We start from the raw sequence: 12,757 nt of genomic DNA, 5'->3' as shown, positions 1-12,757 counted from the left end.
GGTGGTACCCCCTCCTGGGCACAATTTGGACCACACACGTTAAGAGAAAAGATAGCAGTAGAGTTGCTTGCTCAAAATGACTGACTTCAACTACAGTCTTAGTTGGATTGTTCTTTAATCTGCAGATTGGGTTACTTTCATTCACCGCTACTACTGAAATGCCATTCAGGAGTCGGGGACAAAAGTCTCCCCGAACAACTACAAGACCTTCTCTTTTATCCTGATCCGTAGCAAACTGTATAATGTTACACCAATCATAAATGACCTCATCGTTTAATATCCAATAGTTAGTTTCTCGCATCTACAGGGTATCTCGAAGTTATTTCGCTTGCTGTATAATATTTTACCCATCATAAGACCTCAGCTAATCGATACGAGAAGCTCGTTTCTCACATATACAAAGTCTCAGGGTGTTAATCAGTGCAGGAGCAAATCAACAAATGCTCTATTGTTTGTTCAGATGCCTGCCACCTTCATTATTCTGACATTTTGTGTGTCAGCTTTTTGCTAATTTGTTTCTTCTGCTGTTTTCCCATCATGTTGCAAAGCCTGACTGCACTATACTAGCCCCTAGCTTTACCTACAGCTTAGCCAACTTCCTCAGAGTTAAATATATGAGTGGGACACTAAATTGATATCAAGGGAAACAGATAGCTCCATCCTGCCCATGTTGACCAAAATATCCCACCTGCCTGCATTTGGTCCATATCCCCTCTGAAGCCATCCCATCTGAGGGATTGAGTTGAGGAGCAGGAAGGTTCTGCTATAACCGTACAAGGTCCTGGCGAGGCCGCATCTGGAGAACTGCGGGCAGTTCTGGACTCCTAACTTGAGGATGTTCTGGCTTTGGAGATGGTGCAGAGGAGGTTCACCAGGTTGATTCTGGAGATGAGTGAGTCAGCCTATGAGGAGAGATTGAGGCGTTCGAGATTGTTCTCTGCAAGAATTCAGAACTAGTGGGGATTGTATTGAAACGTATAAAATTATGAAAGGCATAGATAAGATAGAGGTAGGTAAGTTGTGCCATTGGGTGGGGGAGACTAGAATTAGGGGACGCAGCTTCAAGATTCAGGGTGGTAGGTTTAGGACAGAGATGAGGAGGAACTGCTTTTCCCAGGGGGTGGTGAATCTGTGGAATTCACTGCCCATTGAAGCAGTGGAGGTGACCTCAGTAAATATATTTAATACAAGTTTGGATAGATTTTTACATAGGGGAATTAAGGGATATGGGGAGCAGGCAGGTAGATGGAGATGAGCCTCTCATCAGATCAGCCTTAATTTCATTGAATGGTGGAGCAGACTCAACGTGTTATGCTTGTTCTATCTGTAGATCCATCCACATAATTTTTAAATGTTGCAATAGTGCCCACCTCATCCCCTACCCTGGCACACTGTTCCATACATCCACCAGATTCAGATTTATTGTCAGAGTACATACATGATATCACATACAACCCTGAGATTCCTTTTCCTGTGGGCGAGGCAGAATTACCACTAATTAGTAGTGCAAAAAATAAACTGTACACAACGTAAACATTAAAAAAAAAATTAAACAGATAACGAATGTAAGCAAACTGTGCAATACAGAGAGAACATAAGAAAATCAATAAAGTAAGAACCTTTAAATGGGTCCCTGATTGAGTTTGTTGTTGAGTCTGATGATGGAGGGCTAACAGCTGTTCCTGAACCTGGGGGTGCGAGACTTGTGGCATCTATACCTCTTTCCTGATGGCAGCAGTGAGAACAGAGCGTGTGCTGGATGATGTGGGTCTTTGATGATTGCTGCTGCTCTCCGACGGTAGTGTTCCCTGTAGATGTACTCAATAGTGGGGAGGGTTTTGCCTGTGATGTCCTGGGCTGTGTCCACTAGCTTTTGCAGGGCTTTACCACTCAGGGGTATTGGTGTCCCCCATACTAGACTGTGATGCAGCGGGACAGCTCACTTTCAACAACACCTTTGTAGAAATTTGCCAGGATTTCTGATGTCATCCCAAACCTCTGCAAACTCCTGAGGAAGTAGAGGCACTGACGTGCTCTCTTCACGACGCCATAGGTGTGTTGGGTCCAGAAAAGATCCTCCGAGATAGTGTAGGAAGTGGAAATAGGGGTAGAGGGATGTGGAAGAAGTGATGGGTACTGGTGGGGTGGGGGGGGTGGGGGGGGAGAAACAGGGTGAAGGGCCATCAAATTCAAGTTCTTGACATCTGATTGTACAGCCCTACGAAACAGTGCATCTCCAGACCACGGTGAACGCATACAGTACATCCTACACACAAAAGACATATAAACAGCGATCCAAAATAAATACATATAAAAATAATTTACGGGTTTCTAGGGTTGTTCAACACTCTCACCGCCTGTACGAAGAAGCTGTCCCAGCTGGACAGTCCTGGTTTTTATTCTCCTGTACCTCTTCCTTGAAGGTAGTATGTCAAAGATGTTGCGGGCTGGCTGGTAATGGTCCTCGATGAGTCTCTATGCCCCATTTAAGCACCACTCCCTGTAGATCTCATCCATTCCTCATTCTGATGCAGCCAGCCAGGACACTCTCTGGTTTCTATTAGCACCACCCGTTACTCCTCTCCCCTGCCATCTATCACTACGTCTCCTTTCCTCTAGCTCTGTCTTTCTTTCCCTAACACTCTGACTCCTCCAGCTCTCCTTCCCTCTCCCGATCAATTCTCATCTTCCCTCTCCTGTCCAATTATTGCCTTTTGTCTGTTGCTCCTCCTCCTGTCCTTTCCTCCCTCCTCCCCTAGCCTTTTAATTCAGGCACCTGCCTGCTTTTTACCTTGAAGAAGGGCCAGAAACATCAGTAATGTATCTTTACCTCCTATGGATGCTGCATGACTTGCTGAGTTCTTGCAATAGAGACCTTTGTTTTCACTACGCTCCTGTAGAACGTTAGAGGGGTGGCCGGAAACCTTGCTCACCTTAGGAAGTGTAGGTACTCCTGCACCTCCCTGACGAAGGAGGAGGTATAGGTCCAGAATAAGTCACCCTTTAAATAGATGACAAGGAACTTTGTACTGCCCGCTCTCTATGATGGAGCCATTGATGCGTTGTAGTATCAGTTGTATTGATATCGCTGTCTGGCTACATGACAATCCTTGCTGAGCTGTCAGTGTGGAACAGAGAGCTGAGGGCAGTCTGCCCTTCCTCCGTGAGCACGGATCCTTGTGAGGGGGATTGCTGGCACCCAGGGAACTGTCAGTGCTGGCGAGACCTGCTTCGTGTTCCTGATTACCACTGATCTCCTGCCGTTTTTTCCAGGGACATCCCTTGAACCCCCGTGATTACTGCGGCTGGACACCTCTCCATGAAGCCTGCAATCATGGGCACCAGGGTGAGTCTCTGCTGGGGGTTAGGGGGTTTGGGAGAGGCCCCTTGCTCCTAGTTGTGAGTGGCACAGGGTGGGAACAATCTGTTCAGCCCACCACCCATGCTGACCAGTGGGCAACATCTATACTACCCCATCTCCCAGCAGCCCCCTATGCCTGGGCCATTCAAGCCCTTCATTTACATGATGGCTTAACAGGGAGCTGTCTTTACCCCACCCCTGGAGAACCTGGTGCTGAGCTGCTTTTCTGAACTACTGTGTCTCCTGACCATAGAACACTACAGCACAGAGGTGTGGGTGCTTCTTAATGCCATCAGCAACTCTATCTTGGACACCATTTGCTGAGTGTTCATGTGAAGATGGACTCCTCACATTCTCCACGAAATTCCCCCCCCCCTCACCCTAATTCTGTGTTCCCTATAGACTACCCTATCTTACCTCTCAATTTTCCATACTTCAGTAGTGTCCACTCCTGGTAGAGCAGAACTGGTCTCTCATATCCTGGGTCAACGTTACTGAATGGGGGAGGCTTTTTGGCCCTTCAAACCCGTGCCAGCTCTGTCATAAATAGGCCTTTTGTTTGCCCTGTAAAGGCCCACCACAAGGTAGTCCAAAACCACTACCAGAGAAACAAGGGAGAGTGCCCTCAGAGACACCGAGTGTCTGTGGATCCCAACTCTACCTCCACCGCCCCGTGTCCTCTGTAGCTGCACAGCCTCCTGTCCAGTCCAGCAGTGACCCCGAGCTCCAGACGTCCAAGTCTCCCTCCTCAGCCTCTGGTTTCCCAATCCCCAATGCAATCAGGAAGCTACCAGGGCCCTTTGGGAGTCCTGCTCATCAGCACCCTCATGGATCCTGGTCCTAATCCAGGTTTCTCAGTCACCTGAACCCAAGCACCATGTTGGTCTGGTCCCCTGCACTCTAATATCCTCTCCCAGGATTCTCGGTAGGAGGAGGGGCGTTCTCCCACTCTGGTAACCTGTTGACATGGGCGCCTTCTGGGTCTTCAATGTTTAAAAGAACTACTGCTGGCACCAGTCTGTGGACAGTTTAAAGCTGGGAAGAACGGCCGGACTGTAGAACCCTACAGAGGAGCGCAATGTCTCCACTCCCCTCTCCACCTGGGTCCCCACCAGCCATACTTGACTGATTCCATCGACTACCCCTCACCCACAATTTACAATGGCCAGTTTCCCCACCGACCTGCACGTCTTTGGGATGGGGGGAACTGGAGTACTTGGGGAAGGCCACGTGGTGGCAGGGGAAAGGATGGCTCTCGAGGAGGGAATTGAACCGGGATCTGGGGAGCTAGGAGATGGCGCCTCCACTCGCCCAGCTGCTGGAGGGTCATGGGGAGACTGCAACTGGTGGAAGATGTCCCAGTATCTGGCAGAGGCTGGGCCTGGACAGTGTGAGGGTGGGTGGCATGGGAGTTAGGTGACAGGGGCACTCCAGGTGATGGGAGAGGGGCAGATGCCTGCTGATTGGACCGTGAGGGTGTGGGGAGGGGAGGAGCCTGCTGATTGGACCGTGAGGGTGTGGGGAGGGCAGGTGCCTGCTGATTGGACCGTGAGGGTGTGGGGAGGGCAGGAGCCTGCTGATTGGACCGTGAGGGGGAGGGGAAGGAGCCTGCTGATTGGACCATGAAGGTGTGGGGGAGGGGCAGGAACCTGACGATTGACTGATACATTGTGTTGCCCAGACATTGCCCACTTCCTGGTGGAGCACGGAGCGAACATCAATGATGCCGGGGGTCCGTACTGTGAGTGCATCACCCCGCTGCATGATGCCATTGCCTGCGGCCACTTCGATATCGCCCGGATGCTGGTGGAGAAGGGGGCATCGGTGACGGTCTGCAACGCCAAGGTCTGTGCTGCTCGGGAACACCAGGGTCCGTGTGGGTTGGGAATGCTGGTGTCCGTAAGGCTTGGGAATCCAGGGTGGGAACATAGGAGTCATTGTGGGTTGAGAATACAGGGGTTGGGAACTCCAGGTGGGGAATTCCTGGGTCCATATGGCTTGGGGTTACCCGGGTTGATGAGGGTTGGGAATGTTGGGTTGGGAATACCGGGGTTGATATAGCTCAGGAATGCCACGGTGGGAATGCCAAGGTCCATGTGACTAGGGAATGCTGGGGACTGTGAGGGTCAGGTTCTGTGTGGGTTGATTAAACCGGGGTTGGGAACGCCGGCATCCGTATGGGACAGGAATGCCAAGGTCCGTGCAAGATAGGGTGGGGAACACTGGGATCAATGAGGGAGAGGGTGAAGAATGCAGGGATGGGTGAGGAAGAGGGTGGGGAGCACAGGGATGGGTGAGGGAGAGTGTCGGAATGCTGGGGTCGATGAGGGAGAGGGAGTCAAAAATGCCGGGATCAGTGAGGGAGAGGGTCAAGAACACTGGGATGGATGAGGTGGCACCCGTTGTTCTGGTGCATACACACGTGACCCTGACTACTGCCTGCATGCGAGCGTCTCTATCATTGATTTGTTCTCCTCGATTCTCAGGGTCAGACACCCCTCGAGGGTCTGCGTGAGTGGGAACACCTCTACCGCAGGGACCTGGACCAGGACACTAGACAGGAGTGCAGGCACCTGGAGAGGCTGCTTATGGAAACCCTGGCCAGAGGTGGGCCGCGGCGTAAGTTTACAGCAGGAGTAGCCCAGACTGTTGCCAATAACCCTTGACCAGAACACCGGTATGGGCAGTGCTTGGCCGTGGTTACCAGTGAGGCTGGTCCCTCAAGTTACCAATGACAAATGTGGTCACCTTGTTTGAAAGAGGTAAAAGGGAGGACTCTTGGGCATTATCGACTGATGAGTCGTACGTCAGTGGTGGGCAAACTATTGGGAGAGATTTTGGAGAACCATCGTCTTCTCAGGGATACTCAGCATGATGTATGAGGAATTAACAAACAAATTGATGAGGGCAGGGCAGTAGAGGTGGTGCATATGGATTTTAAGAAGACATTTGACAAGGTCTCACGTGAGAGACTCATTCAGAAAGTCATAGGTTGCATGGAACCTTGCTGTGTAGATTCAGAATTGGCTTGCAGGTAGAAAGCAGAGAGTAGTTGTGGACGGAGGTAGGTGACTCGTGGAGTTCCGCAGGGATCTGTTCTTGAAACCCTGCTGTTTTGTGATTATTAGAAATGAGCTGGACGTAGTAGTGGAAGGATGGGTCAGTAAGCTTGCAGACGAAGGTGCTGTGGACGGTGTAGAAGGTTGTCATGGGTTATAACAGATATAGACAGGGTGTAGAGTTGGGCAGAGAAGTAGTAGATGGAGTTGAATTTGGATAAGTGTGGTGATGCATTTTGGAGTGTTAAACTTGAAGGTGGGGTTCAGGGTTGATGTGCAGGTTGATAGGGTTAAGGCTCATCATGTGCTGGACTTCATTAATCAGAGGATTGAGATCAGGAGTCGTGGGGTAATGTTGCAGATCTATAAAACTTTGGTGAGACCACATTTGGAATATTGTGTTGAGTTTTGGTCACCTCATTGCAGGAAGGATGTGGAAGCTGTGGAGAAGGTGCAGAGGAGAGTTACCAGGATGTTGCCTGGATTGGAGAATGTGTCTTATGAGGCAAGGTTAGCTGACTTTGGAGTGTAGAAGAATGAGAGGCAAGATTTTGAGAGGCGTAGATAGGGTGGACACCCAGCGTCTGTTTCCTAGGGCAGAGGTTGTAAACACCATAGGATGTGTACAAAGTGAGGTGAGGAAACTTTAGGAGAGACGTCAGGGCAAGACACTGATGTGGAAGATTGTGACTTGGTCTTGTGCTCCTCCACAGACACGCAGCCCATGCAGGATTTGCAGGAGAGCGACCTGTTTGACTCGGAGAGTTCTCAGCTGAGCCAGCCCCCCACCGGCACAGTGCCCGGGGTGCCAGGAACTGACAACAGAAAGTGTGAGGAGCAGCCAAGAGTGGCGGCAAGAGGCAGGTCCAGCGTGAGTTCGGCCAGAACCCAGGGCCGGGGCCCTCTGGAGCACTCACCAATGGGACCTCAGGAGCTCCCCAGCACTCCACTGGCCTGCAGTAACCAGGTGTCCACACGGAGAGGCTTGGATTGGCCAGCCCTCAGCGAGGAGGGTTCATCTGAAGAGGAGGAGACCCGCATGGAACGGTTCCGGCCAGTGAGGAAGCGACAGAGGTCGGGGGGGCAGAGGTCACCAGGGGACCCCCAAGTCGACCCTTGGCCTGCCTCAGTTGGCAATGGGGCAGTGAATTGGGAAGAGCCGAGCAGTTGGGATGGCGTCGGTGTGCAGAGGGGCTTGGAGGGTCTCCACACTGCGGCATCCACCTACCAGCAGGCCATGCAGAGTCTGGGGAGTGCCAAGTCCAGACTGCTGTGCCATGCCCCAGCAAAGCCGGCCCACTCTGTGGTGAAGCCGGCACTGGTCCCGGACACTGAGTACGTGGGCGAGGACTGGCTGGAGGATGACGTGGGTGGGAACCAGCGCAGGAAGAGACCGCGGGAGCGAGGCAGGGTGCCTGGGGACCCCAGCCCTGCGGAGACAGACCCTGGCCACGGGGACGAACTTCCCCGACGTCCATCGGCACCCTCAACACTCGTTGGCTCTGGCAGAAAGCTTGCCCAGATGAGGAAGAGGCCCCGGCAGATGCGGATGACTGGGATGGTGGAGAAGGTGATGGTCAGAAGGACAGAAAGCTGCCACAGCGATGGAGGGGTTGCTCCAGGCTCCCCTGAGCTTGGCTCAGAGGTTGCTGGCCACAACAGCTCATTGGTAATAATCACGCCTGCTCTAGCCAGACCCCAACCTGCACACCTCCCCCACGCAGCACTCCTCCCCTCCACCACCCTGCACCGCACACCCAACCTGCACTCCAACTCACCCCATCCCAACCTCTCTTCCACCCTGCTTCACTCCCATCCCCAACTTGCACCCCACCCCCACCCTACATCCCATCCTTCACAGCACCCCTAATCTGCACCACTTCGCCCCTCCTCCACCCTGCACACCACCTCGCCCCTCCTCCACCCTGCACACCACCTCGCCCCTCCTCCACCCTGCACACCACCTCGCCCCTCCTCCACCCTGCACACCACCTCGCCCCTCCTCCACCCTGCACACCACCTCGCCCCTCCTCCACCCTGCACACCACCTCGCCCCTCCTCCACCCTGCACACCACCTCGCCCCTCCTCCACCCTGCACACCACCTCGCCCCTCCTCCACCCTGCACACCACCTCGCCCCTCCTCCACCCTGCACACCACCTCGCCCCTCCTCCACCCTGCACACCACCTCGCCCCTCCTCCACCCTGCACACCACCTCGCCCCTCCTCCACCCTGCACACCACCTCGCCCCTCCTCCACCCTGCACACCACCTCGCCCCTCCTCCACCCTGCACACCACCTCGCCCCTCCTCCACCCTGCACACCACCTCGCCCCTCCTCCACCCTGCACACCACCTCGCCCCTCCTCCACCCTGCACACCACCTCGCCCCTCCTCCACCCTGCACACCACCTCGCCCCTCCTCCACCCTGCACACCACCTCGCCCCTCCTCCACCCTGCACACCACCTCGCCCCTCCTCCACCCTGCACACCACCTCGCCCCTCCTCCACCCTGCACACCACCTCGCCCCTCCTCCACGCTGCACACCACCTCGCCCCTCCTCCACCCTGCACACCACCTCGCCCCTCCTCCACCCTGCACACCACCTCGCCCCTCCTCCACCCTGCACACCACCTCGCCCCTCCTCCACCCTGCACACCACCTCGCCCCTCCTCCACCCTGCACACCACCTCGCCCCTCCTCCACCCTGCACACCACCTCGCCCCTCCTCCACCCTGCACACCACCTCGCCCCTCCTCCACCCTGCACACCACCTCGCCCCTCCTCCACCCTGCACACCACCTCGCCCCTCCTCCACCCTGCACACCACCTCGCCCCTCCTCCACCCTGCACACCACCTCGCCCCTCCTCCACCCTGCACACCACCTCGCCCCTCCTCCACCCTGCACACCACCTCGCCCCTCCTCCACCCTGCACACCACCTCGCCCCTCCTCCACCCTGCACACCACCTCGCCCCTCCTCCACCCTGCACACCACCTCGCCCCTCCTCCACCCTGCACACCACCTCGCCCCTCCTCCACCCTGCACACCACCTCGCCCCTCCTCCACCCTGCACACCACCTCGCCCCTCCTCCACCCTGCACACCACCTCGCCCCTCCTCCACCCTGCACACCACCTCGCCCCTCCTCCACCCTGCACACCACCTCGCCCCTCCTCCACCCTGCACACCACCCCGCCCCTCCTCCACCCTGCACACCACCTCGCCCCTCCTCCACCCTGCACACCACCTCGCCCCTCCTCCACCCTGCACACCACCTCGCCCCTCCTCCACCCTGCACACCACCTCGCCCCTCCTCCACCCTGCACACCACCTCGCCCCTCCTCCACCCTGCACACCACCTCGCCCCTCCTCCACCCTGCACACCACCTCGCCCCTCCTCCACCCTGCACACCACCCCGCCCCTCCTCCACCCTGCACACCACCCCGCCCCTCCTCCACCCTGCACACCACCTCGCCCCTCCTCCACCCTGCACACCACCTCGCCCCTCCTCCACCCTGCACACCACCTCGCCCCTCCTCCACCCTGCACACCACCTCGCCCCTCCTCCACCCTGCACACCACCTCGCCCCTCCTCCACCCTGCACACCACCTCGCCCCTCCTCCACCCTGCACACCACCTCGCCCCTCCTCCACCCTGCACACCACCTCGCCCCTCCTCCACCCTGCACACCACCTCGCCCCTCCTCCACCCTGCACACCACCTCGCCCCTCCTCCACCCTGCACACCACCTCGCCCCTCCTCCACCCTGCACACCACCTCGCCCCTCCTCCACCCTGCACACCACCTCGCCCCTCCTCCACCCTGCACACCACCTCGCCCCTCCTCCACCCTGCACACCACCTCGCCCCTCCTCCACCCTGCACACCACCTCGCCCCTCCTCCACCCTGCACACCACCTCGCCCCTCCTCCACCCTGCACACCACCTCGCCCCTCCTCCACCCTGCACACCACCCCGCCCCTCCTCCACCCTGCACACCACCCCGCCCCTCCTCCACCCTGCACACCACCCCGCCCCTCCTCCACCCTGCACACCACCTCGCCCCTCCTCCACCCTGCACACCACCTCGCCCCTCCTCCACCCTGCACACCACCTCGCCCCTCCTCCACGCTGCACACCACCTCGCCCCTCCTCCACCCTGCACACCACCTCGCCCCTCCTCCACCCTGCACACCACCTCGCCCCTCCTCCACCCTGCACACCACCTCGCCCCTCCTCCACCCTGCACACCACCTCGCCCCTCCTCCACCCTGCACACCACCTCGCCCCTCCTCCACCCTGCACACCACCTCGCCCCTCCTCCACCCTGCACACCACCTCGCCCCTCCTCCACCCTGCACACCACCTCGCCCCTCCTCCACCCTGCACACCACCTCGCCCCTCCTCCACCCTGCACACCACCTCGCCCCTCCTCCACCCTGCACACCACCTCGCCCCTCCTCCACCCTGCACACCACCTCGCCCCTCCTCCACCCTGCACACCACCTCGCCCCCCTCCACCCTGCACACCACCTCGCCCCTCCTCCACCCTGCACACCACCTCGCCCCTCCTCCACCCTGCACACCACCTCGCCCCTCCTCCACCCTGCACACCACCTCGCCCCTCCTCCACCCTGCACACCACCTCGCCCCTCCTCCACCCTGCACACCACCTCGCCCCTCCTCCACCCTGCACACCACCTCGCCCCTCCTCCACCCTGCACACCACCTCGCCCCTCCTCCACCCTGCACACCACCTCGCCCCTCCTCCACCCTGCACACCACCTCGCCCCTCCTCCACCCTGCACACCACCTCGCCCCTCCTCCACCCTGCACACCACCTCGCCCCTCCTCCACCCTGCACACCACCTCGCCCCTCCTCCACCCTGCACACCACCTCGCCCCTCCTCCACCCTGCACACCACCTCGCCCCTCCTCCACCCTGCACACCACCTCGCCCCTCCTCCACCCTGCACACCACCCCGCCCCTCCTCCACCCTGCACACCACCCCGCCCCTCCTCCACCCTGCACACCACCCCGCCCCTCCTCCACCCTGCACACCACCTCGCCCCTCCTCCACCCTGCACACCACCTCGCCCCTCCTCCACCCTGCACACCACCTCGCCCCTCCTCCACCCTGCACACCACCTCGCCCCTCCTCCACGCTGCACACCACCTCGCCCCTCCTCCACCCTGCACACCACCTCGCCCCTCCTCCACCCTGCACACCACCTCGCCCCTCCTCCACCCTGCACACCACCTCGCCCCTCCTCCACCCTGCACACCACCTCGCCCCTCCTCCACCCTGCACACCACCTCGCCCCTCCTCCACCCTGCACACCACCTCGCCCCTCCTCCACCCTGCACACCACCTCGCCCCTCCTCCACCCTGCACACCACCTCGCCCCTCCTCCACCCTGCACACCACCTCGCCCCTCCTCCACGCTGCACACCACCTCGCCCCTCCTCCACCCTGCACACCACCTCGCCCCTCCTCCACCCTGCACACCACCTCGCCCCTCCTCCACCCTGCACACCACCTCGCCCCTCCTCCACCCTGCACACCACCTCGCCCCTCCTCCACCCTGCACACCACCTCGCCCCTCCTCCACCCTGCACACCACCTCGCCCCTCCTCCACCCTGCACACCACCTCGCCCCTCCTCCACCCTGCACACCACCTCGCCCCTCCTCCACCCTGCACACCACCTCGCCCCTCCTCCACCCTGCACACCACCTCGCCCCTCCTCCACCCTGCACACCACCTCGCCCCTCCTCCACCCTGCACACCACCTCGCCCCTCCTCCACCCTGCACACCACCTCGCCCCTCCTCCACCCTGCACACCACCTCGCCCCTCCTCCACCCTGCACACCACCTCGCCCCTCCTCCACCCTGCACACCACCCCGCCCCTCCTCCACCCTGCACACCACCTCGCCCCTCCTCCACCCTGCACACCACCTCGCCCCTCCTCCACCCTGCACACCACCTCGCCCCTCCTCCACGCTGCACTACACCCACCCCTCCTTTACCCTACACCCCACCACTAACCCTGCAACCCACCTCTGCACCCTTCCCCCCATTTTGCCCTCCAGCCCCCACCCTGCATTCTACTCCACCTCTGCTACCCCGCCCTTGCAGCCTGCATTGATGGAGTAACTCAGTCGTTACCAGCTTTCTGGGCAGTAACTCTCGGATCTTGGCCTCTCCCCAGAATACAGCCCCGGTGAATACGCAGTCCGCGAACACACCGATTAGAGTGAGGGTCAGAGTCCTGGAGAGCACCTTCTTGATCCCTGTACCTCACAGGTATGTGGTTGGGGAGGGGCTG

The 12,757-nt window shown here is 58.6% G+C and overlaps 1 protein-coding gene across 1 annotated transcript in view; it reads left to right on the top strand.

Moving 5' to 3' along the window:
* tonsl (tonsoku-like, DNA repair protein) overlaps nucleotides 1-12,757 on the top strand; it is a 74,155-nt gene that overhangs the window by 45,390 nt on the left and 16,008 nt on the right. Inside the window, exons 14-18 of the mRNA XM_069915141.1 lie at nucleotides 3,274-3,346; nucleotides 5,043-5,206; nucleotides 5,848-5,980; nucleotides 7,134-8,089; nucleotides 12,641-12,735. Coding sequence (XP_069771242.1) covers nucleotides 3,274-3,346; nucleotides 5,043-5,206; nucleotides 5,848-5,980; nucleotides 7,134-8,089; nucleotides 12,641-12,735 — 1,421 coding nt within the window. The remainder of the gene's footprint in view (nucleotides 1-3,273; nucleotides 3,347-5,042; nucleotides 5,207-5,847; nucleotides 5,981-7,133; nucleotides 8,090-12,640; nucleotides 12,736-12,757) is intronic.

This window comes from Narcine bancroftii, chromosome 1 (assembly GCF_036971445.1).
Source record: "Narcine bancroftii isolate sNarBan1 chromosome 1, sNarBan1.hap1, whole genome shotgun sequence".
Lineage (NCBI taxonomy): Eukaryota > Metazoa > Chordata > Chondrichthyes > Torpediniformes > Narcinidae > Narcine > Narcine bancroftii.
This window is presented reverse-complemented; position numbering and strand designations above follow the sequence as displayed.